At 34.1% G+C, this 27,528-nt stretch overlaps 1 protein-coding gene across 5 annotated transcripts in view; it reads left to right on the forward strand.

The window, feature by feature from the left end:
- Window positions 1-14,816: 14,816 nt before the first annotated feature.
- The window catches only part of LOC149783146 (uncharacterized), a 45,562-nt gene continuing 32,850 nt past the window's right edge, over window positions 14,817-27,528 (forward strand). For all 5 annotated transcript variants that reach the window (XM_089931378.1, XM_089931379.1, XM_089931381.1 and 2 more), the window contains exons 1-6: window positions 14,817-14,904; window positions 16,443-16,686; window positions 17,546-17,668; window positions 18,972-19,091; window positions 22,541-22,663; window positions 26,167-26,289. In XM_089931378.1, coding sequence (XP_089787504.1) covers window positions 14,875-14,904; window positions 16,443-16,686; window positions 17,546-17,668; window positions 18,972-19,091; window positions 22,541-22,663; window positions 26,167-26,289 — 763 coding nt within the window. In that variant the 5' untranslated portion in view covers window positions 14,817-14,874. The remainder of the gene's footprint in view (window positions 14,905-16,442; window positions 16,687-17,545; window positions 17,669-18,971; window positions 19,092-22,540; window positions 22,664-26,166; window positions 26,290-27,528) is intronic.

Consider the following 27,528-nt stretch of genomic DNA (forward strand, 5'->3'; position numbering starts at 1 on the left):
TATGTGTGGTTACTTTTTTTTATCGGGTAATATTAACAACTAAATACTCCCTTGACCACGATACAGATTTACGAGTGGGAAATCTCGTAATATATATTTCTCCATAGAACAGACATAGAGAGGATTGAAAATCTTGTATAGTCATAGGAAGGATGAAAACATCTAACAGTTATATTATAGGAAGGATAAAAACATCTAACAGTTATATTATAGGAATGATGAAAACATCTAACAGTTATATTATAGGAAGGATGAAAACATCTAACAGTTATATTACAGGAAGGATGAAAACATCTAACAGTTATATTATAGGAAGGATGAAAACATCTAACAGTTATATTATAGGAAGGATGAAAACATCTGACAGTTATATTATAGGAATGATGAAAACATCTGACAGTTATATTATAGGAAGGATGAAAACATCTAACAGTTATATTATAGGAATGATGAAAACATCTGACAGTTATATTATAGGAATGATGAAAACATCTAACAGTTATATTATAGGAAGAATGAAAACATCTAACAGTTATATTATAGGAATGATGAAAACATCTAACAGTTATATTATAGGAAGGATGAAAACATCTAACAGTTATATTATAGGAATGATGAAAACATCTAACAGTTATATTATAGGAAGGATGAAAACATCTAACAGTTATGTTATAGGAATGATGAAAACATCTGACAGTTATATTATAGGAATGATGAAAACATCTAACAGTTATATTATAGGAAGAATGAAAACATCTAACAGTTATATTATAGGAATGATGAAAACATCTAACAGTTATATTATAGGAATGATGAAAACATCTAACAGTTATATTATAGGAAGGATGAAAACATCTAACAGTTATATTATAGGAAGGATGAAAACATCTAACAGTTATATTATAGATGGGATGAAAACATCTAACAGTTATATTATAGGAAGGATGAAAACATCTAACAACAGTTATATTACAGGAAGGATGAAAACATCTAACAGTTATATTACAGGAAGGATGAAAACATCTAACAGTTATATTACAGGAAGGATGAAAACATCTAACAGTTATATTATAGGAAGGATGAAAACATCTAAGAGTTATATTATAGGAAGGATGAAAACATCTAATAGTTATATTATAGGAAGGATGAAAACATCTAACAGTTATATTATAGGAAGGATGAAAACATCTAACAGTTATATTATAGGAAGGATGAAAACATCTAACAGTTATATTATAGGAAGGATGAAAACATCTAACAGTTATATTATAGGAAGGATGAAAACATCTAACAGTTATATTATAGGAAGGATGAAAACATCTAACAGTTATATTATAGGAAGGATGAAAACATCTAATAGTTATATTATAGGAAGGATGAAAACATCTAACAGTTATATTATAGGAAGGATGAAAACATCTAATAGTTATATTATAGGAAGGATGAAAACATCTAAGAGTTAGATTATAGGAATGATGAAAACATCTAATAGTTATATTATAGGAATGATGAAAACATCTAAGAGTTAGATTATAGGAATGATGAAAACATCTAACAGTTATATTATAGGAATGATGAAAACATCTAACAGTTATATTATAGGAAGGATGAAAACATCTAAGAGTTATATTATAGGAAGGATGAAAACATCTAATAGTTATATTATAGGAATGATGAAAACATCTAACAGTTATATTATAGGAAGGATGAAAACATCTAATAGTTATATTATAGGAAGGATGAAAACATCTAAGAGTTATATTATAGGAAGGATGAAAACATCTAACAGTTATATTATAGGAAGGATGAAAACATCTAAGAGTTATATTATAGGAATGATGAAAACATCTGACAGTTATATTATAGGAAGGATGAAAACATCTAACAGTTATATTATAGGAAGGATGAAAACATCTGACAGTTATATTATAGGAAGGATGAAAACATCTAACAGTTATATTATAGGAAGGATGAAAACATCTGACAGTTATCTTATAGGAAGGATGAAAACATCTAACAGTTATGTTATAGGAATGATGAAAACATCTAACAGTTATGTTATAGGAATGATGAAAACATCTAACAGTTATATTATGGGAAGAATGAAAACATCTAACAGTTATATTACAGGAATGATGAAAACATCTAACAGTTATATTATAGGAAGAATGAAAACATCTAACAGTTATATTATAGGAATGATGAAAACATCTAACAGTTATGTTATAGGAAGAATGAAAACATCTAACAGATATGTTATAGGAAGAATGAAAACATCTAACAGTTATATTATAGGAAGGATGAAAACATCTAACAGTTATGTTATAGGAAGGATGAAAACATCTGACAGTTATGTTATAGGAAGGATGAAAACATCTGACAGTTATATTATAGGAATGATGAAAACATCTAACAGTTATATTATAGGAAGGATGAAAACATCTGACAGTTATATTATAGGAACGATGAAAACATCTAACAGTTATATTATAGGAAGGATGAAAACATCTAACAGTTATATTACAGGAAGGATGAAAACATCTAACAGTTATATTACGGGAAGAATGAAAACATCTAACAGTTATATTATGGGAAGAATGAAAACATCTAACAGTTATATTATAGGAATGATGAAAACATCTAACAGTTATATTACAGGAAGGATGAAAACATCTAACAGTTATATTATAGGAAGGATGAAAACATCTAACAGTTATATTACAGGAAGGATGAAAACATCTAACAGTTATATTACAGGAAGGATGAAAACATCTAACAGTTATATTACAGGAAGGATGAAAACATCTAACAGTTAGATTATAGGAAGGATGAAAACATCTAACAGTTAGATTATAGGAAGGATGAAAACATCTGACAGTTATATTATAGGAATGATGAAAACATCTAACAGTTATATTATAGGAAGGATGAAAACATCTGACAGTTATATTATAGGAATGATGAAAACATCTAACAGTTATATTATAGGAAGGATGAAAACATCTAACAGTTATATTACAGGAAGGATGAAAACATCTAACAGTTATATTATAGGAAGGATGAAAACATCTAACAGTTATATTACAGGAATGATGAAAACATCTAACAGTTATATTATAGGAAGGATGAAAACATCTAACAGTTATATTACAGGAAGGATGAAAACATCTAACAGTTATATTACAGGAAGGATGAAAACATCTAACAGTTAGATTATAAGAAGGATGAAAACATCTAACAGTTAGATTATAGGAAGGATGAAAACATCTGACAGTTATATTATAGGAATGATGAAAACATCTAACAGTTATATTATAGGAAGGATGAAAACATCTGACAGTTATATTATAGGAAGGATGAAAACATCTAACAGTTATATTATAGGAAGGATGAAAACATCTGACAGTTATCTTATAGGAAGGATGAAAACATCTAACAGTTATGTTATAGGAATGATGAAAACATCTAACAGTTATGTTATAGGAATGATGAAAACATCTAACAGTTATATTATGGGAAGAATGAAAACATCTAACAGTTATATTACAGGAATGATGAAAACATCTAACAGTTATATTATGGGAAGAATGAAAACATCTAACAGTTATATTATAGGAATGATGAAAACATCTAACAGTTATGTTATAGGAAGAATGAAAACATCTAACAGATATGTTATAGGAAGAATGAAAACATCTAACAGTTATATTATAGGAAGGATGAAAACATCTAACAGTTAGATTATAGGAAGGATGAAAACATCTGACAGTTATGTTATAGGAAGGATGAAAACATCTGACAGTTATATTATAGGAATGATGAAAACATCTAACAGTTATATTATAGGAAGGATGAAAACATCTGACAATTATATTATAGGAACGATGAAAACATCTAACAGTTATATTATAGGAAGGATGAAAACATCTAACAGTTATATTACAGGAAGGATGAAAACATCTAAGTTATATTACGGGAAGAATGAAAACATCTAACAGTTATATTATGGGAAGAATGAAAACATCTAACAGTTATATTATAGGAATGATGAAAACATCTAACAGTTATGTTATAGGAAGAATGAAAACATCTAACAGTTATGTTATAGGAAGAATGAAAACATCTAACAGTTATATTATAGGAAGGATGAAAACATCTGACAGTTATGTTATAGGAATGATGAAAACATCTGACAGTTATATTATAGGAATGATGAAAACATCTAACAGTTATATTATAGGAAGGATGAAAACATCTGACAGTTATATTATAGGAAGGATGAAAACATCTAACAGTTATATTATAGGAAGGATGAAAACATCTAACAGTTATATTACAGGAAGGATGAAAACATCTAACAGTTATATTATAGGAAGGATGAAAACATCTAACAGTTATATTACAGGAAGGATGAAAACATCTAACAGTTATATTATAGGAAGGATGAAAACATCTAACAGTTATATTACAGGAAGGATGAAAACATCTAACAGTTAGATTATAGGAAGGATGAAAACATCTAACAGTTATATTACAGGAAGGATGAAAACATCTAACAGTTAGATTATAGGAAGGATGAAAACATCTAACAGTTAGATTAGAGGAAGGATGAAAACATCTGACAGTTATATTATAGGAAGGATGAAAACATCTAACAGTTATATTATAGGAAGGATGAAAACATCTGACAGTTATATTATAGGAAGGATGAAAACATCTAACAGTTATATTATAGGAAGGATGAAAACATCTAACAGTTATATTACAGGAAGAATGAAAACATCTAACAGTTATATTATAGGAAGGATGAAAACATCTAACAGTTATATTATAGGAAGGATGAAAACATCTAACAGTTATATTATAGGAAGGATGAAAACATCTAACAGTTAGATTATAGGAAGGATGAAAACATCTAACAGTTAGATTATAGGAAGGATGAAAACATCTAACAGTTATATTATAGGAAGGATGAAAACATCTAACAGTTATATTATAGGAAGGATGAAAACATCTAACAGTTATATTATAGGAAGGATGAAAACATCTAACAGTTATATTATAGGAAGGATGAAAACATCTAACAGTTAGATTATAGGAATGATGAAAACATCTAACAGTTAGATTATAGGAATGATGAAAACATCTAACAGTTATATTATAGGAAGGATGAAAACATCTAACAGTTATATTATAGGAAGGATGAAAACATCTAACAGTTATATTATAGGAATGATGAAAACATCTAACAGTTATATTATAGGAAGGATGAAAACATCTAACAGTTATATTATAGGAATGATGAAAACATCTAACAGTTATATTATAGGAATGATGAAAACATCTAACAGTTATATTATAGGAATGATGAAAACATCTAACAGTTATATTATAGGAAGGATGAAAACATCTGTCAGTTATATTATAGGAAGGATGAAAACATCTAATAGTTATATTATAGGAATGATGAAAACATCTGACAGTTATATTATAGGAATGATGAAAACATCTGACAGTTATATTATAGGAAGAATGAAAACATCTGACAGTTATATTATAGGAAGGATGAAAACATCTAACAGTTATATTATAGGAAGGATGAAAACATCTAACAGTTATATTATAGGAAGGATGAAAACATCTAACAGTTATATTATAGGAAGGATGAAAACATCTAACAGTTAGATGGCGTGGTATAGTAAATAATCCAGCTTTTATAAATCTAACTTGTTTGGTGAAAACGTACTTCTTGAATTCAGAATTGTATTGGTTCCTTAGCTATATATTAACTTCCGAAACATATGTTCGTAACAAGGTTCGATAGCTCAATCAGTATGGTATTAGACTGTGACGCTCGCGGTCCAGGATCGAATCCCCATGGCTGACTATTTGTCGGTGGTGCACATAATTGCGATTTTTATAATAATGGGGGAACCGTAAACCCCCCCGCTCAGCAAAATTCAACCATCATATTGACTGGTGGTTGATACATTTTCGTATCACCCACTGGATTAATTATTGTGGGTGGGATTTTGCTGAGCGTATATGTTTGTACTGTCCTTCATTCATTGTATATATCCATTTCCTTAATTAAGTTATATGTTTGTGCCGTCCAATGCATAATCTGAGCTCGCTAATACACTCGATAGGGGCTCTTCATTCATAATCTGAGCTCGCTAATACACTCGATAGGGGCTCTTCATTCATTGTATATGTTGTGCTGTCCTTGAAACATCCCGACGAACTCGCTAAAGACTCGATAGGGGTTCTAGGGATATTTTTTTTTATTTTAAAGATTTATATATTATATAATGAACCATGAAAATATCAATGATGTAATTGTTGCTATTAAAATATTGAAAAAAGATGGAATTAATATATCTGATGAACTAAATCCTGAAAAAATAGTTTCTGATTTTGAGATTTTACAAGAACGTAAAAACCAGGAACACACACACTATCATCTGAATACAAGCTCAAGAAACGGATTCAGGCGGCAATGTTTCAGTCGCTAGCTACCGTAGAAGATGATCATGTGAAGGAGTTCGTTCCCCTCTCTGCCGCAGAATTAAATCGCTATTATCCCACGAGTACGAGGCAAAGAAAACGATTAGTACTCGTATAAGACAATTAAGAAAAATTATGTCAGAGAGTAACTTCGTTACTGGTGAAACGATCCAAAGTAACTTCGTTACTGGTGAAACGATCCAGAGTAACCCCGTTACTGGTGATAATGAAAATGAAAGTTTTGGTAACTGGGGTCCCTGTCAACGCTGACCACGTGTGGGCTAGAATCAAATTTTCAGAAAAAAAAAATATTTTTTTTTGCAAGGTTGATTAATTTGTACCAAACACAAATTTGTATCAGTAATAAAAAAATATTTTATTTATTTTTTTTTAAGTTGATCGAATTTGAGTCTGAAATCCTCGTGTATAAAAACCCTCCATTACATAATATTAAGATCAAAGATCTACGATTTCACATACAGATTTATCACAAGTTCTTCTCCACGTATGTCAATTAAGCGATTAAGGTGGTCTGTGAGTTTAAAATTTATTCGTGTTAACATATTATTGTGACACCGTAGATACACAGGATTAGTTGGTTCTTGCACGATTAAACTTCCAGGGGAAACTTGTGGTGTGAACGTGTACAGGATGTATCCTTGTTGAGCCTGATTTGATCTTCCGAGATCTATTTGATAGCTGCCATCGATTACGTCACAAACTAGATTAACCGCGACCGTCGGTGTTATATTAACGATTCCCGGAGATACGTGTCTTCCGCCGCCATGTGAATCATTATCATATCTAAGAACGGTTGGATATGGTGCTAGTTTTCTCCATGAATCGAGTATTTTAGGAAAGTTTTCGTTGATAAGATCCTTGAGTGTTTTTCTTAATTCATCTGTTTCAAATCCTGGTAATATGAAGGTTGGTATATCCGCGTCAGTTATCTTATAATGATCAGTAAATAATTTTTTAACTGTTATACGAGGTTCAGCATCATAAATAACATCACCACCAATAAACGCAGACTGTCTCAGAGTGTTGATTGTAAGTGATAGAGTAATAATTTTATTAATATAATTAAGATCTGATATAACATGGTTTAAATGCTGTATTGTTTCAATAATTTGTTGTCTTGTATTTTCTGAATAAAGATGTGTTATATCAAAAAATAAATTTCGTAGATTACCGAATATACGTTCATACTCGGACTTAATTGCAATGGAAAATAAACCAATAAATTCTTCATTGACAAAAGCTTTTTTATTACTAACATAGTACATACTACTTCCTAACATCATAGGAAGTTGTGTGCCATCAGGTGCAGTAAATACAGCGCTGACACCACCTATATAGTAATTTAATGAACTCCATGGGTGTTCGCTTTGATATTTTGGAGTTGTTATAAACTTGGCATCGTCAGTGAGAAATTCATTTAATTTTGGTTCTGGTGGTCCTTCATACACCGGGGGAATTTCAGGCCAACCTAGTACGGATCTGATTGAAGATTGATAAATATCAACGACGTAATCGGGAGAATGTATTTCAACCGTCGAGGACAGGGTCGGTTCATGAACATTAATTGATATTTTTGATTCTTTTCCCGTTATTGATTTTATTCTACGTTGACATTCCTCAATGATCTCTTCAATCTCGTAACTGCCAGTTGGTATTCCAACAACAACCCAGTCAGGTGTTCCATCGGGTTTATTTTTACTAGCAAATACAAGCGAATTATTTGTTGGTGTACCATTAAATGATTTTGATCTGATATTTGGCCAGCTGTAATATACCCGTAATTGCGCTAGTGCTATTTCTTTTACTGGAATTGCAGTAGGAAAATTAACACTAAATTCAGGATTAGACGAACTTACCGAGATAATCGTTATCTTTGGCGGAGTTGTGTTGGTCACGATCTGCTGGAGTAATTCTGTCATTATTAATACTTGTATCTTTAATACCGATACCTTCGTATTATATTTTGGTCATCATTGAAAACTCGAAATCAGATATAATTCCATCACTGAGACTCGCTGATAACAACGAGGATAATTTCGAGTATGCTACCGTCGTTGTGTGTAATTTTATTTTGTAATCGGATAATTTTTCGTTCGTGCAAGTACATATTTTTTTTGCCATGATATTAAGCACATCTGCAATAGTTGTTGCTGCTGAAATACAAATAGTTACAGCTACTGGTGCCATCATTGTCAACGCTGATAATATTACACCGGTTCCAGCAACAACAGCGGATACTGAATAAACAATCACATCAACGATAACTAATCGTCGTCGATATTTTTTTTACTTTTACTGTATATTGTTCGACTTGATCTTTTAACACCGCCTGCCATTCACGTGCTTGATTGTACCTGTATTGTGCACCGTCCATATATATTTTTATGCAGTAACCAATTGAGGTGTTTCAGCTACAAATTCCAAACACCACCAGTAAGATGTTGCGGTTAATTTCTTATCAGCTGCTTCCAGAATAAAAATTTCTTCGGTTCCGCTATTTAATATAACAGATACAAACCCGGAAAACCTGTCGGTGGAATGACGCCATGGAAACGTTGTAAATATTTCAAATTTTGCAGCACTAAACACAGACAGCCTGTACACGCCAGTGACTGTTGCGGTATATTTGATAGTATTATTTTGTTTGGACCATGTTGCAAATCCCGATGATACCGTGCATACGATGTTTGTGATATGCCCGGGAGTTATTCCAGCTGGAATTTTAATCAAATTGGTTTTGTTGACAATCTCAGGAATTCCCGCTACGATGTCTTGCTGTGTTCGTTTGATCGTGTCTAGGTTAGTTTTGATATCAGAAAGTTTCATGTCGATGACTGGAGGAGTTCCAAAGAACTTATCCGTGGCATCATCGGTTTTTTGAAAGTTTCTTCGAAGTCTTGTAAACGCGCTTACATGAACATCATACTCGGCTCGCAGCGTGGATAGTTTTCCATCCACGTTGTCCACGTATTTTTTTGTTGCTGCGCCTTCGTCAGATGTTGGATCTCTTAAAACTACTATTTTATTTCCGTTCATGCTGAGTTCACCCGTCATTGTGTCACCGGTGTTTTTCACACGATTAGCAACGCTTCTTGCAATTTCATTTCTAATTGTTGCAAACGATATACTTGAATCTCTGATTTTGCCGCTGTCAGTAAACACCGGAATATTATCCGTAACTGCACCAAGTACTCGCCGAACTATATCATTCCATTTGATATTGCTGGTTTTTAGTTTACCATATCGATCTTGAAAAATAACAACCTCATCTGGGTCAACTCCAGCCAGGTTCATAATATCAGGGAGGTCATCTTTAGTCGCGTACTTTGACAGATCAACATCGCCGGGTTTTTTCTTAACGCGTGAAGATCTTCTTCCGTAGATGTCAACCATTATAATAAGACCTGTTGTTTAAAACGCTTTACGCGCAACGAATCGGTTACTTGTGTAATCATGCACAACTTTATGTGGTGGTTTGGATGATTTTGATATAGCGTCGAGTACATTAATTACTTCACGGCCACATATTGGCGGATCTGTCATTGTTTGTGTGGGTAGCGTTGAATACCAAACTTTGGAACCAGAGGTTCCTGCGTGAAGTGGTGCGACATACTTGATAAATTCAACGGGTGGAGCTAACCCGTACGAATCAAAATAAACGATTCCACGTGGATCAACCGCGTATGATACCCAATGAGTACCGGGTCCGGAACGTTCGTCAAGATTAATAATACCTGTTTCGAGTTTGTTTGGTTGTTTCGGTAATTGATCTCGCATAAAAACACCTCTAAAGGCTTTTATTTTTAATTTTTTAGCAGCATCAAGTAAATCAAATTTTGATGCTGGAACATCTAACGAAGTGATCCTGGAAGCCTTAGACCTCTCCCCCAACGAGATCCTGGTATTCTTAAGCCGCGTCCCTTTTTTTTGCTATATCGTCCACCAGTAATTTTATCAAAAACTTTTTTACCCGCCGCTCCAGCAGCACCTAACGCAGCAGCTTTTGCTAACGCCGGTGCAGCAGCTGCGGCTATCGCAGGTAACGCAGCTGCTTTTGCTGCAAGTAGTGCTGGTATTGCAACTAATAGTGGGAAAAATCCACCTATTTTAATCATATCTTTTATAGCGCTCGGAGAAAGATGTATTTGAACTCCAGTTTTTGATTCCAGGGCTTTATTGAAATGTTTAATCTGATTATTTGTCAGCGATAATTTGTTTGGACCACCACTAATCTGATCTCGTTTTAGTGATATTTTAGTTCCGCATTTGCTGGCGGTTTTTGATTGAAGCTTTTTTACCTGACCGGGAGTCAGAGTAACATTAACATGACTATACGACATTTTTATATAAATAATATTTTTTCTGAACAATTAAAGATTTTCCACTGGTGCATCAACGACTCTCATTCGACCACTACCACCTTCAAGTAACATGGCTTTATCGCTAAGTATGACCGCGATTGCTCTGTAGAAGGCACCACCACCTGGCGGGTTAGTAACATGAGATTGAAAGTGTATATCAACGACAGATTGCTTGGATAAATCAAGATGCTCCAGCGAAAAATAATAAATCGGATATAGACCTGTAAAATCTAGTTGTGATATTTGCAAACCGGTATCTATATTTTGATCACGTCCCATAAATGACATCAAACGATGATATGCACGCGCTACATGATTTTGATTAAAATTTAACAATATATCCTCAGCCGGTTCTTGATGTCCATTTATCCTCAAGGAAACTTCATTAACTCCAAGGTTATCAAATATCATATGTGAACGTTCTTGATTATTTATCCGGTTATTATTTTGCAGTGCAATAAAAATATGTCGTGGTGCAGAAACGCCCTGTTGTGATGCTATATTCCATGTAAATAAACCATTAATATTGCTTTGAGCAGCATCTGTGGTTACTGTTAACCATGATAGCAATGATTTACCGCCTTGATCCATAAAAGATAGTAATTTTTGTTCCTCAGTAATTGATGGTGTCATTACTGGCATCCACAATGAAAGTTTTGTTATATCTTCTTTACCAGCATCAGCAGCATCAGCACCTCGCCAGATTGCATCATTATCATCACCTTTTCTTACGAGCACAATTGTGTGTTTAGCTCCAAAGATTACCTTTCTAACATTTCTGCAAAATCCAAAGATGTGAGATAATGGAATTGCACACGAAAAATTTCTATTATCTCCTGACAGCGCTGCTCGGCGTGTTGCAAATCCCAGGTTGTAAGTCGCACTAACACTTCCTATAATATCAAAAGCAGCAGCTGGTCTGGCTGCGTATTCAGGACCATCATCAACCGGTTGTGGATCAGATGCAGTATTTTGTGGTGTCCGTATTTTAGTATACTGAACATGATCAGCGTTGTCAGTAATATCCTTGGCAAACATCATTGTTGGACCGGCTGATCTTGTAAAGTCGTCAGAATATCTCGCTAGACCAATTATTGTTGTAGCAACATCAACATCCTTCTGAATCGATTCAATATTTTTTCCATCAATCATGTATGTGGCGCTATCAAACAACGCCATAATCCCGTTGTTGACAAAACCAACTCGCGCATTGGCACCATATGCCGTATTATCCCCCTTTACAAGTCTACCTTCTACTTCAATAAACGCCTCAGCGGGCAAGAAATATCTACTTGTATCATGAACCTGTAATTCGATTCTCCCCCGCTGATCTGGTTGTTTTGCGTCATAGGAATAAAATTGATAATCACGTATAGATTCATACTTAAGGACAGGTGCCTCCATATCAAATGCTGGGTCTGATTCGCGCTTGAACATTTTTATTATAATTACCATTTTTCCAAATGGTGATCATCGTCGACGAAGACCACTTCCTGCTATTAAATTTGCTGTTATATTTTTTCCGCTTCTTTAGATAATTCCGCTAGTTTTTGATTTGCAGATTGATTTATTATTTTACTGACATCTGCAGGCATCACCTCAGTACTTGGTAATTTTACTGGTGGTTGTTGTTTTCGTCGCAATAATCGTGCTAGTCTTTCTTTGATCGCCGAGAACGCCTTACCAGCAACATTGACAATTGCACCAGGAGCTTTATCACGAACAATATCAATAGCCTTCATCGATAATTGTTTTGCAACAGGTGCTACTTTTGGAGCTATCCTTGTAAATAATCCCTGAATAACATCACCAAGTCCATCTCCGCAAGTAGCTCTATAGATTGGTAATCGTGAGTTTACCGCTCTGACCTGTACAGGTTTGCGATGATTATTATGTATTATCATCTTATTTTTATTTACCATTTATCTAACAACTAGTCATCAACAAGTTCATCGATAAGTTCTCGGTAAACGCCGATATCCATGATACCACCTTGAAATAGTCGCCGACAAATATCAGCTGCTTCATTAATTATTTCTGGTTAATTATTTTCGGCACGTTTTCCTCTTATGAGAACTTCTAACCGTGACACGTCATTGATGATATTATCAGGACATAAACCAGATCCTGTTTTAGGTTCATCTTGAGGTGTTTTAAATACTGATGGTTGCATTACCGGAGTAAGTACTTCAGTGGTGACCGGGGGTGAGCCAGGTGAGTCACTTCCTCGAAATCCAGGTGGTGTATCTATCGGTGTAAATGTTATTTCCGGTGCAGAAATTTTACGTAAAGGTGAAGGAATTTTCTTCCAGGAGGGTGATTTTTTAAGTGACTCTTTAGCCCTTTTAATTTCCGACTTCAACCTTTGCTGCGGCGAAGAAGATTGCTGTTGTTCTATTTGTTGCAGAGGTGGAGGAAGCTGATACTGGGAGAATTCTCCTTGTTCTGGTTGTTCCAGTCTCTCTCTGTAAAGTCTTTTTACTTCTTCATTAAGTCTTTTGAATTCTGGACCTCTAAGCTTGTTTTTTGTTGTAATATATGCGATACATCCATTTAATGAAAATATCATCATTTGTTTTTTCATGAAGGGATTTTAAAATATTAGATTTGTTAAATATATTATTTATTATCATCTCAGGTAATTTTTCTCTTTCAGTATTTCTAATAATATCAACAACTCCTTCGTTAAATCTTGCAATTAATTTTAAGTTTTCTCATGCTGATTTGGATTCAGATGCAAGTTTTTTTCTCACATCGGCGACTTCAGTACGAAGTTCTCCAATACTTTCAAGTATTTCCTCACCAACAGGTGGAGGTTGAGCTGCAGCTATGTCAGTTGGAAGGTCTCGTAAAATCTTCTTTGCCTGTTTAGTTCTTCTTGCTATTTTTTCAGTCTGCGCTGCAGTTTGTTTTAATACCGGAAGAAGATCTTCTTTGATGACAGTTGTAACTTTCTCAGTAGCTGCAGTGACGGGCTTAAATAGTTTTTTAGTTTCTTCTTCATACTCAACTTGTGCTTCTTGCTGCGCTTGCAGATTTTTTCTGAATGAGTCTCTGGCAGGAAGAAATTTTTTAATTGCTTCTAATCGTTCTCGAGCTATTCTTGCAGTATGAGATTCCGAACGTACCATTATTTTTTAAATATAATATATCAATCTTTTAATTAATATCAACAGAAGGAGTGTAAATTTAATTAAAAAGATATCGTTCATATAATGAACAACTGTGCGTGGTTGCGTCAAGGAACCACTAACAAATGTGATAAAAAATGTCGTGGAGAATATTGCAAGAAACATAATTATCTTATAAAGAAAAACCTTCATGCTGGTCCACGAAGTTGTGTTGGTTGTAACAACGGCGTTAGAGGATTATATCAGATTTGCAAAAATTGCGGTGGAGATCGATATCGAAGTTTGATGATATATTATAAACACAGAAAGAACATAAATCCAAAAATAGAAAAACCACCATCAGAACTTGAATATTACTTGAAGAACAAAACAAAAGATTCCGAAGATTCCGAAGCTTCCGAAGATTCAGATGAAAAGAAAAATATTCATCAAACTTAAAATTTCTTTTACAACATGGATAGCAGCAGAGAGGGGGCGTCTACAATTCTGTTTGGGACAAACAATAATCGTAGACGTTGTATTGACCTCTATGAGTGGTCACTATTTTTTTTGGTCCAAACACAAGGGTGACCACTCCCTTAAGTGGTCTGATCGCCCTCTCTGCTGCTAATCCTGTTTGCCGCGATAATAAAATGTTGTCAGTGCCTATGCGGTTATTGTTCTGAGAGTTAATAGTTTATATAAACACCGGATCTTGCAATTTGTAACGAAGAAAGAGGATGGTCATTGCCATCTAAACCCTATTTTGATTGGTGGTTATTTTGATCGATTTTTCTGCACCCAAATCAAAATCTAAATAGTAACAGGAGCTGCGTGTGGAGCCACAGTTTCATTGAGAATACGAACTGACGAAGATGGATGGTACTCAAAGCCTGAAGGAAAAGGTATTTTCAATACTTGGATCATATATATATGTTATATTCGTTAGTCTGAGCAGCCTAGTTCATGTCTTTATGCAATCGTTTGTGTACGTAGGTAATAATAGCGAACACATTGTTATGTAAAAATCAATACTGGAATACAAAGGATTTACACATTAAAATTGACATGGTCTTTCCAGGTTTAAATATTTCTCTGAAGAAATGTTTGAATACAGTGTTGATTTATTACTATGTATATATATATATATATATATATATGTATATGTATGTATGTCTGCGTTTGACGAGTAATATATCATAAAAATGAAATAAGGCATGCCAAGTTTCCTTTAAATGTTCAGCATAGATGTGTGTGTGTGTGTGTGTATATATATATATATATATATATATATCACATGTAGCTACACATACTGGCATTTCCAAAGGAGTTAAGGTTGAATTTAGAAATATGTGTATGGATGCACTTATTCCCAATCCTCTTTGGAAGTTGACAATTTGTGTCTTTTCTTCTTCTGAGTATCAATTTTCATTCATTTTGATTCAATAAATAAAAGACTCACTTATGAAAATTTATAAATGAAGAAAGATGAGCACTACAAACACTGCACGGTTAGCTGCTTGAACACTGAATGTGCAGCCATTCAGTCAACGGCAAGTATGTTGAAACAATTGGGAAATATGGTGTAAGCAGTTTGATGAATGAGCAAGAGCGAAAGGTAATTGAAACATTTAAATTTCTTTAAAATTGATTTAAATCATTATTATTATGCGTTAATTAACATAGCTACTGACCATACGATTGTTTTTATACTTATCTCTTTCCCCATTGTCTATAAATTTTACCCATAAGGCCATAGACATCATCAATGGCAAAAATCTTTCATGCTATGGAGGAAGATGTTGAATTTTTATGCTGAGATGGGGTGGGGGTTAATTCAAGACTTAGCATTTTTTTCATTGTTCATCTTTGTTTCTCTTTAGGTCAGTTAGTCTGCTATGAGAGAGCATCCTTTGGATGTTTTAATATTAAAAAATTGATCTATTTTTAAAACCATATTTTTATGTTTGAACAATCCCCCAAACATTAAATAGATTACAGTATGTGTGTGCCTCCAACCAAAACGTTTACCTGCCAATTGCAACTTTATATCATTGGTATTGTGAATACTTTAGAACTATGGAAAATATACACATGCCATTACCACAGCCCAAGTTCTTGTAGGTTACTTGGTGCAAGTTTAAGGGGTTTCATTCTTTTCAAAGTCTTTCTCTCTCTCAACAGATTTTAAAAACAACAAATTCCTTCTGCATAAGAGGAAAGTGAAAATGGGGATTTGATAAAGTTGTGCACTAATGCATGCAATAATCATGACACCCTGTGTCAGGCCTAGTGAGTTGCAAACCAGTCATTTCAGCTCATCAGTGTGACATGTCTGGCAATTTAGGCTACTGTATCAAATCTAAATTTACATCGTATGGTAAAACCCGTTTCTTTATGTATTCAGTCTGAATTGATGAACCTTATTTTGTTGTATTTGCAGGGAGTGAAAGCTAAGAAACAGTTTGAAATAAAAACTGAGGAATCCAAGCCAGATCCCTTTGAGGAATTACTGGCATTTCTAAAACGGTTGTTAAACTGTTGTTTGCGTTGTGTGATGTGTGGTTGTTACCCTGGCAACCAGAGTAGCAGAATGTCAGATTCAGTTGAAAGTGAGAGTTATAGGGATATGGTATTGGACTCTGAAAGACGGGCAGTGGAGAATTTGCTGTTATACTTAGAAAATGGTAAGCATAATGTATTTCTGCTAATGAATACCAATTTGTCATATTCAATCAAGATGGTGATAACAAAATGATATACAGTGACCCTGTTATAAAAAAATGTTTTATCTTCTTAAAAGTACGAAAAATAAATTGTAAAATATTTATTCTAGGATCACATAGGGCTTTACCAATGTTGCAAACTGTGATTTTATTTCCTTATTAGAAGCAAAATATACCATCTGGCAATTTTTTTAAAATTGGCAACATTGTTTGCTGTTTAAACTTGTATATACAACCATTGTTGGCTGTTTTAACTTGTATAGACAACCATTAGTTTGGAGTGGAGAAATTGAGAGGCCCCATGAAAGGAAGCTGCAAACTTGATATAAAATGCACTGAAATTTATCAGTTGTTACATAAACAATTTCTTGGTCCATACTGACAAACCATCTTAACAGTGCATAGTTATATCATAATCCGCTTATGTTGACATTGATCTGTATATTGTGAGATATCTGCTTTTTCTGTTGTTAACATTTCTGGTAGCAGAGATTAACCGGATGAGGCATTTTCTGGTAATCTATCTTTTGTTGGATTTTTGCCCACTCGCTAGTAATTAATATATTAACGTAGACTGATATTTGTGTATGTATGGTAAGTAAAATTCCTTTTCTTTCCACTCTTGCTTTATATCTTAAAAAGGTCACTGCTTTCTTAATTACACTACTCTAATACTAATGACCTTGGATAAAGCTATGGAACTTTGTTAGACTTCATGTGGTATTGTCACAGGTCAGAATTACATGTATTCAGTGTACACCAGCCATGATTGATGGTTGTCAAATTTCAGTGACATGTACATTATGTTCTGTACTTCCAGTGGAAACAAAAAACTTTGTTCTGAAAGGAGATCAGATTCGGGCCTTGGGTGTACTGACATATTCTGACAATATTGAACTTCAGCGATCAGCTGCACTATGCTTCTCTGAGATGAGCCAAAAAAGTAAGTATTTCCAGCTTCCATTGATTTGAGGATCATACTGCATGGACAACTCATGTGAGAGAAATGGTATCCATTTTTCAGCTGCAAAAAGATAATAGAGTGGTAGATAAGGATTTATTAAACTTGATATTTTACTCCATGGATTGGAATTAATTGTTTCAGTTTCATAGCACAAAACAGACTTGCTTTTTCAATCTAGGGCTTTGTCATCAATATGTTTTTGATGCCTTCATCAAGCAGCTGAGTGATCATGACTACACGGTTTTAGTGTATTTTATGACTCAGTTTGTGTGTGTTCTCTCAGTAATCTTGTATTATTATTTCAAACATAGAGGAACTGTAGCATAGTTTATATTGATCAAACAGACCTGTATAAAACAAGGGGAGGGAATTCTGCTTATGGCAGGAGCAATATATGCTGGTAAATTCGGACTGAATACTTTGACTATATCAGACAGGCGGTTGTTAATATGAGTAGTTGTATCATCATCTGGTGTTGTCAAAACATTTGTCAGATATTTATCTGAAATTGGTGTTTATCTGCAATAAATATTTTGGGGACGCGACAATAAACAGATTGAATTCATTGATAATATTGTTTATCATCTCCACATTTTTTCAAGCTCATCTGAACCGTCGTCATTGTAAAATTTTCTGTCTACTTTGTACTCGTCCATTTCTGATTTTAACTGATTTGCTTGCACACAAGCAACTGAACTACAACTTTGCGAGGTCTGATATAGTGTAGCACTTAAAATGGAACCTGAACATTTTCATCAGATCTAAATAATTATAATATGCATTACATTTTCTAGCAGATTGCTATACTTTTTGTCACAGCTTGTTAATTCTTTAGCTATTCTGACAAAGCCCCCCAAAAATGTTTCCTGTTTTTGAAATCAGGGTAGGTAGGTATTTTTAACAATATTATATATATTATAATGATTAGCATATATAATGTATTAAGTACTTCAAGTACTGGGTAAAACTGGTTTTTTTAGATATACAAATCCACTTCAGTTTTTAAAAAAAGTAGAAAATTTTCACCCTGTGGGTAAAAGGTGGGAAAGCTGGTTGATCAGAAACAGCGACAGTTTTAAAAAGTTTTTGCCAATTTCAGATATATTTAAACATTTTAAGCAAGACCATAAAGCGTGTAAATCTGAAAAAAGCAATAAGCGTGGATTGGTTGGATCTGTCTCTGTGAAACAAAATCAGCTCATTCCATCATTCGATAAATATAATCTTATTACCAGGATCATGTCATATTAAATTTATCTAATACTGGCATTTCTTATTTCAGTGAAATGCCCTATGACCCAAGGATTGGCACGTCCTCTGATTGACCTTTTGAAGTCCCGTGATACCAAGGTACTAAAAGCTGCAACTCTTGCTGTCAGCAGCTTTGCCCTTAGTCGTCCAGGTGAGTTTTCTTTATGTAATAAGCCTCTCTCTCTCTCTCTCTCTCTCTCTCTCTCTATATATATATATGTTCATGGCAGTGTGTACAGGAATCGCCTCTAAAATGACACAAGCAGGTCATCATTATGTCTGGTCTCTATATTCAGTGTATAGGTGTATCATATACAGGGTTCCAATGCTATCAGGAAGAAGTCGGGAGAAATGTTAATTTTTTCCTGACCCTGAAAAGTCCTTGAATTTCGCAAATATTGATGAAAGTCAGGCAAAACCCTGGAATTTTCTGTCACCACTTGACACCCGAATTAATCACGTAACTAAGTCATAACAAAACTGATCATGAGTTAAATTTATCGAGTTCTAACCAGAATATTCAGAGGGTGCAGTATGTATCATTTGGGTGCTTGAAATAATCATATATGTTGAATCAATCCAAATGTTCAGTGGATTAGATTCGTCTAGTAGACTTTTATTTTCAAAGTCTGCTCAATATCCGTATCTTTCCTTACGTGGAAGCTATGAAAACCACTTTAGAGCATCACAACTTCTGGATTTTTGTTCTGTCATGGGATTACCACGTTGACTTATGCTCTCTGCCTTATAAATCAGGCTGGCCAGATTGCTGGTTTTTACAAAAAGTATCTGACTTTCATTTAATATAATTGAATTTCACTACAACAGCATTAAAATAGAGTTTGTTGTTGATATGACGTGACTAATGGACTTCCGATGTCATCATTTGAGATTCATGAAGTGACTAGTAATGCAAACGGCAAGTATCAGGTCAGGTTTCATCAATGCCGTAGTTTTTTCTAGTCTGTCAGCAGAATAAAGACACAACGATTATAATACGTGCCATTTCTGAGAAAATAAATAATGTTTCTATCGATTTCATGCAGGTATAAGTCGATATAACGTAAATTCAAATTTGCTAGGCCAGCTGGTAAGCAGCTACCATATGTGGCTATCATATGGTGGTGGCAAATTAAAAATTTTCGATATGCAAACACCCTAACCTAAATGTCCAAATATGAAAAATGGGGTGGAAATCTTTGGAGGAAACCTGGATTAGAAAATGGACTGCTATTCATTTTAGTCCAAATTGTTGAATCTTAGAGCTGAAATGAGAAATTGTCGTCCCTTGTATTATATATTAGGAAACAATTCAAGCCCCTGTATCAATACAGGTTTAGGGACTGGTTTAACAAATTACAAGAAGACAAGTTGATTTTACAGAAAATTCAGTCGTTGTTTATGTAACAGTGTATAATTTTGATGGTTTTTTGTCAAAATTTAAATCAACCCTTTTTGAAAATGTTTTTTAAATGATGGATATTTAACCAGATCTTCTTAAGGAGATTAGGTTTGAAAAATCCTGCTTTTGAATTTATTGGCACAGATAGGTTCATGGTTAAACTCTTTGTTAAATGACAAGATTTTAATTATTCGCATTTATTGTTTTTTATACTGTAATAAGAAATATTTACTTAGATGCATATATATATATATATATATATATATATATATATATATATATATATATATATATATATATATATATATATGTATTGCTATAGAATTCTTTAGAATAAAGGTTTCAAAGGAAATGAAACTGATTTATGTTCATTATGTTCTTCCCACTAAGCAACATAATGCAGGTCAGCAAAATAAATTTAGAAATTTTATTTTGTACATTGAAATGTCTTTACATGCCAGTTTAAAAGAATATGATTAAACTTGTTTCGTGTGATACATTTTGTTGTTTTGTGCATGAACAATTTTTCTGGGTTAGATGTTTTGGAGAGTGTTGAAAGAGAACCATACTTAGATTTAGAAAATGCATGTTTTATTATCTAAATTGTTGTTTAATTCGATTCAGTAATGGTCATATGTAAACCTTGATAAAAATTATTTCTTCCTGGAAAAACCCTGGAAATTTATCTGTAGAAAAACGTGGGAACCATGCAGTAATTAGAAAGCCTTTTTGATGATAGCATGTGCTATTTGTGAATGTAATTGTTTAAATTACAGATGCTTGCATTAACAAAGTGTCTTATAATCAATTACTTTCATTGCTTGAAAATAAAGTCAACTAAAGATGAATGTAATGTCAAATATCATAGTATTTCATTTCAGCTGTTAAATATCTTAGTATTTCATGTCAGGCTGTCAAATATCTTAGTATTTCATGTCAGGCTGTCAGTATCATAGGATTTTATGTCAGTATGTCAAATATCTTAGTATTTCATGTCAGTATGTCAAATATCTTAGTATTTCATGTCAGGATGTCAAATATCATAGAATTAATTGTCATATTTAAGTCCCATCCAACTGCAAACAAGATACTATCCTGATTTTTTGGTGAATTATGGATGTGTTGTTTGGTCTTCTGATTGCTCCCAACATAACTCATAGACCCAGATGTGCCAGCACATTATGCATCAGCATCTGGATCGATTTGAACTTGGAATGGAGTATGTGCAATACTTGCAGCAGTTGGTATTTATCCCCCCTCCAGTGACTCCCCTGTCCTAAAACTAAAATGAAATGATTTTGCATAAATCATAGCTACAATTATGTTGTATGTCCAGTGGGACAAAAGCAATGTAAGAAATTACAGATGAGTTACAGTTGAAAGTCTTATCAGCTGTATGAGTGGTGATATTATGAAACAGGCAACTCAACAGTTCGATTAATTATATATGCAGATAGTTATAACACTGGAAATATGGCCTTATTAAAAGAGTGACTTTTCATGAGGGGAACAAAATAGTTAATTTATACTAGTTTTGTCCTAAGCACAATGGTATTTAAAGGGGTGGCCTTGTTTGAAAGGGGCAGATGACTCAAACAGACTATGGCCATGTGGCTTTTAATGAGAGATCTCTCTTGGGGCTATCCTCTAAATAGCAGGAGAAAGATAGATTTAATTAGAATTTAAGATTTTTTAAAAAAAACATTGCTGTGGGAACTTGCTTGATTTGCATGTGAGTTGTCTTGGGTTTGATCTGCCTTGTCATGGACTATGGTAAATGGACAGCTATGTTTCAGTGGTTTTCTCACAGCTATTTAAGTTTCCTGATCACTGTCCTAATATGGGAACTATCTGGAGAATGGACTGTGTCAGAACATCAATTATCAAAATTTAATTTTGAGGCTTTATGGGTTTAATGCCATTTTCCAACACATGATAAATACATGGCATTCAGTATATCTAGTAGAGGAAGAAAGCGGGGAAACCCTGAGAAAGACCACTGACCCACAGTAAGCTACTGCAAACTTTCTTGCATATCGATGTTGGCCAAGCCCAAGACTTGCACCCACATGGTCCAGAGGTGAGGTGGCAGCGATTGGTAAAGTTGAACACCTTAGACCATTGTGCCACCTGGGGCAAAATAAAGTAGGCAAAGAATCGGAATCTAAATCTTTTTTTATCTTTTTTTTCAATTTCAGACATAAACAAGGATTTGATGATAAGACGTGGGGCATTCACAGCTTTATTGCAACTTTTAGACTCTGAAAGTGTGGAGGTTCAGTGTAACACTTGTGCCTGTATAACAACACTAGCAACAAAAGGTAAAGTTACAATTATTTAACTTTGCTGCTAGCTTGCCTCCATGATTGGGATGTTCTCTTTAAATTCAAGATTGTAAAAGTTACGCTTCTTTGTCTGCTATGTGTGGTAAGTTTTAATGGGTACTGCAAGCTTGATTAGGATTATAGAGCCTTAAACATGATTTCTGTTAGAACATTATCAGTTTGGTGACGTTTCATGCTTCACTGAATTTAGTTAAGGTAAGTTTCTGTTGTATATTTGACTTCTGGAAGATGTAAAAACAGATGGGGCATTGGGGTTTGGTGCATGTTCTGAACACATTTCCATTTATTAGGTCTCAGCTTTTATTTGGTACCATATATACTTTCTTATGAGCCAGATCCAACCGTAAACAACATAGATCCGGATCTGCTGTTGCATAAAGTGCTGGTAGATCAGGGTCTGTGTTCATTTTTATTTGTTCTACAGATTTTTCCTAAGAAACTGCATAGACCCAGATCTGTCAGTGCATTATGCAACAACAGATCTGGATCATTGCAGTTGGCTTGACTTGTAAGTGAGTATATATGGTTGTTATTAATTCACAGTGCTATTTTGGTGGTGTAACAATATGGCCAGAATACTACTGTATGATTTTAACTTTTTAGTATAATTAAAATGAAGTGCATACATTTTCATGAGTTCTTTTCCCTTCTGCAAACATTATGTCCACTAATTTACAGATTTCAGATCTGCACTGAACCAGATTATTTTCAAAGGGTCTGCTGTTCATAAATGACCGATTTTATTTATTTTTAATTTGTTTTCTGTCAATTAAGATGCATTCTAGCTGTACACTTAGCCAAAAGTAAGAATATTAATGCATTTCAATTAACTAATGAGACTTCTAACCTGATAAATTTTGTATTTCATCTAAAAAAAATTGTTGCATCATGGTCATGGTTCTAAACTTTTTTTGAACTTTTTAATTTAACTAACTTGCCTCCTGTTTCATGCAACACAGTTTCGTTAATCTGTACCTTAAATTTAAAAACACAATTCACTCGGTTTCAGAAGTTAACATTGTAACATACCCCACTCAGAGAAAAGGGTTAGATGAGGAATAACTGTAAATCCACATGTACTCATATGTCATGGTCAATTACATTGGAACAATGAATAATTAACTGTGTTAATTAGAGTTTAGAAAATTATACAAAAATATCTTTTGATCTAAGGTGTAGTTAACTACAATGCCACCTGAAATAACAATATATGGCACTTTAATAATGATGTCACAATATGGATACTTTCTTCAGTAGTTTTACAGAAGGTAGCAGAACTTTTGCATAAATGTTTCCATTCTATTTTCATCTTTGTAGAACAATTATCAAGTTTTTCCATGTTGGTTTTATATATCAAAGCTTTTAATGTGTTAAATATCAAAAGGTAAAAAGAATGAAACCTGTTTAAATGTTGTTGTTTTTCCTACCAGATAGTAGTAAGTTTGTCTCTCCATCACACCATAGTTATTATTGTATTTAGGCCATTGATGACCATGTCATGAAAATATGTTCTCCTTTATCACTATTTTGATTTTTGACTTACGTAAATATAGAGGCAGGGCATATGGTTATTTTTGTATGTATCCATGGTAACATTTCTTTATTTAACACTCTGAATGATGAAACTGATAAATTTCCTTTGTGTGTATTGTATTAGTTACCTCCCGTTTTTCAGTGGATTGCCTCCCCATAGGAGGTATGCTTCTTTTCTGTGTATCCATGTTGTTGTTGGGTTTAACGCCATTTTTCAGCACACGATAGGCTATTCATGGTGGCCAGTATTAATGGTGGAGGAAGAACTCTGGAAAACCCCAGAAAGAACCACTGACCCACGAAAAGCTACTGGCAAGCTTTCTCACCTACCCACATTAGCCAAATCTGAGACTCAAACCCATGCAGACAGAGGTGAGATGGCAGTGATCCTTAACGAAGAGCGGTTTAGACCACTCGGCCACTCTGTCCCTCCATGTATGCATGTGTGTTATGTCTAACAGTATCTCCTACAACATACATGAGCTGGATATTTCAAACTGTTAGGATTGCAATGATCAGTAGACGTGTCCAGCTGGTTTTACATTTCAATTTGAGCACGGGGATAGATCCTGTTCATCATGCGGTAAGGGAACGACCATTTAATTGCTACTAGTGTTGGCTGAAGGCTCTCAGATTTATATTTAAAAAGAAATTCTGGCTGTAAAAAAATATTCACGCTCTGATTACTTAACCAGACAAAACCAAATCTTCGAATTCTACCCCTTATAATAGTTGAAAAAATGTTGAGATAAAACAATTTTTTTTATATCCTGGTTGGAAAGAAAATCCCAGCTCATCTCAGACAAAATTCAATGCTTTGTCCCTAATGGATCATGCAAGAATGCTATATTTTTGACACAATATGATGCTGGCAGTACAAACACAACCACTTTTATTAGGAGATAATTCTGCAAAACATTGTGTACTAAACAGGTGGGTACAATTTAAAATAGTTGCCATCCAAGCCGTTTTTGAGATATTCTACCTGCCTTGAACCCACATGCTTACTGCTAACCCCAGCCAAGTTATACCAAAGACTAATAAAAAAAAAGTGGTACTACTAGCTTTCTCACTTGGCACTCAGCATTGAAAGGTTAGTGTTAGGACTGGTTGGCCTGGTGTTAGGACAATCATGTGACTGGGTGGGACATGATGATATATGTCTGTGGCATGATGCCCCAGTGCTAGATATCACTATAAACTGCCATACTGCCATACTGCAGATATAACTGAAAAATTGTTAAAGCTATGTTACAAATTTAATACATATACACACACATACACACAGAGTTTCCATGACAGAAAACCTGCATAGCCATTGTAAGACAGGTTGTAAATCACTTTTTCTTATGTCTCCTATACACATACTTTTAATTGACTTTGTGATTTTCTTTCATAGCACTTATTTCCATTCTTAAAATTGTTTAATTAAGAATTTTTCTTTTTTTTGTTATAATAAGAAATTAGTTACAAGCATGTCTTTTATCTCCATCCTACCAGAGTTTGTAGCACTATGATAAACAATGGTAAAATGTGATATCATATTGATGATATCAATATGTAATGATCACAGCAATTTGAGTTGGGGGCCCAGGGTGGCTGAATAGTCTAAAGTGCTTACCTTTAACAATCACTTGCATCAGCTCTATCAATGTGGGTTTGCATCTCGGGCTTGACGTACATGGGTATGCGAGAAAAGCTTGCCACTAGCTTTCATGAATTAGTTCTTCTTCCTTTGTTTTTACCTTGGTTCTTCCTTCACTAGCTATACTGGCCACCAAATATAGCCTAGTATGTGCTGAAAAATGGCGTTAAGCCCACAAAATCAGCCTCAGCATTATAAAGGCTGACTATCTTAAAAACCTTTATCCATCTCTTCGTTTTCTTCTTCATTTGGTATTTGCTATCCTAAAAAAAACTATGTTACATGTTGGTTTTTTTTGCAGATGAACTTGAAACATTTATTGTAACACAAAATGGAGTCAAGCCACTCCTGAATCTTTTGATGTCACATGATCTCAGAGTTCAACGCAATGCTGCAGGAGCTATACTCAACCTCACACACATAGGTAAGATTATCATAATTTGCGTACAGCCAACTCTCTAAATTAATGCTTACCAGTAATCCCTCTGGACTACTGATCAATAATATTGCTTGTGAATTATTACATGGATATGATTACAATAAAACTGTCTTGAGTCTGTTGTACCAAACTACACAACTACGTCAATAACTCGTGAACCCGCTTATAACCTGCGGTCAGGTGTGGATCCCAATTTGTTAAACCAGAAAATACCCCCAAAATTTATTCCTATTTGTTGAACTTGAAGAAAATCGCGATCAAAATTGGTAATGGAAGCTTTGATGTATCACTCAATTTATCGTCGAAAACGGTAGATAGGACCTGGAAATTTTATTCATCACAATGAAATTTCAAATTTAAAAACAGGTCATAACATTTTTTACATTTTCTTTGCAAACGACCTTCCTATTACACCGCAATAATTTTTTAATGATATGTAAGGAAATTGCGGGAACCAGATTCGTCAAGAAAACAAAAAGCAGTGATGTAATGCACCGATTTTTTCGCATATGCATGATGGTTGTTGAAACCAGTTGAAATGATCTTTCATATGTTAGACGTTTTGAAAATAAATGTTATTTAAACAGAATAATGAACAACTTCATTATAAAAATTGTGTCATTAAAAATTATTATCGATGTAATTGTAAAATGAGGATTCATCAATAAACAGCCTAGTTCCCTAATGCTCCCCCCCCCCCCCAGTTTTCTCGATGTCAAAGCGATTTTATTCAATTTTTTTGGGTCCCTTGGTAACATGCACCTCGCTTATAGTGCAGTCTATGTTTGTGAACCCCATTGTGCGTGAGTTATTGAGGGAGAGGTGTAGGTATGTATTGCAATGGGCATTATGTCATTATTTCTAAAGGGGCCCCGAGTGGCCGAGTGGTCTAAAGCGCTCTCCGTTACGGATCACTGCCATCTCACCTCTATCTGCGTGGGTTCGAGTCTAGGATTCGGCCAATGTGGGTATGTGAGAAAGCTTGCCAGTAGCTTCTTGTGGGTCGGTGGTTCTTCCCCGGTTTTTCCGGGTTCTTCCTCCACCATTAATACTGGCCGCCATGCATAACCTATCGTGTGCTGAAAAATGGCGTTAAACCCCACAACAACAACAACAACAACACTATTTCTAAATAGCTTTTCATGAAGTTTTCATTATGTTACTAAAAATCTATAATTTACTTTATATGAATATTTTTGTTTAAAGCAAGAAAATAAGTTTTAA

Source organism: Sinohyriopsis cumingii, chromosome 14, assembly GCF_028554795.1.
Source record: "Sinohyriopsis cumingii isolate HCF-2022 chromosome 14, ASM2855479v2, whole genome shotgun sequence".
In the NCBI taxonomy this organism is placed as follows: domain Eukaryota; kingdom Metazoa; phylum Mollusca; class Bivalvia; order Unionida; family Unionidae; genus Sinohyriopsis; species Sinohyriopsis cumingii.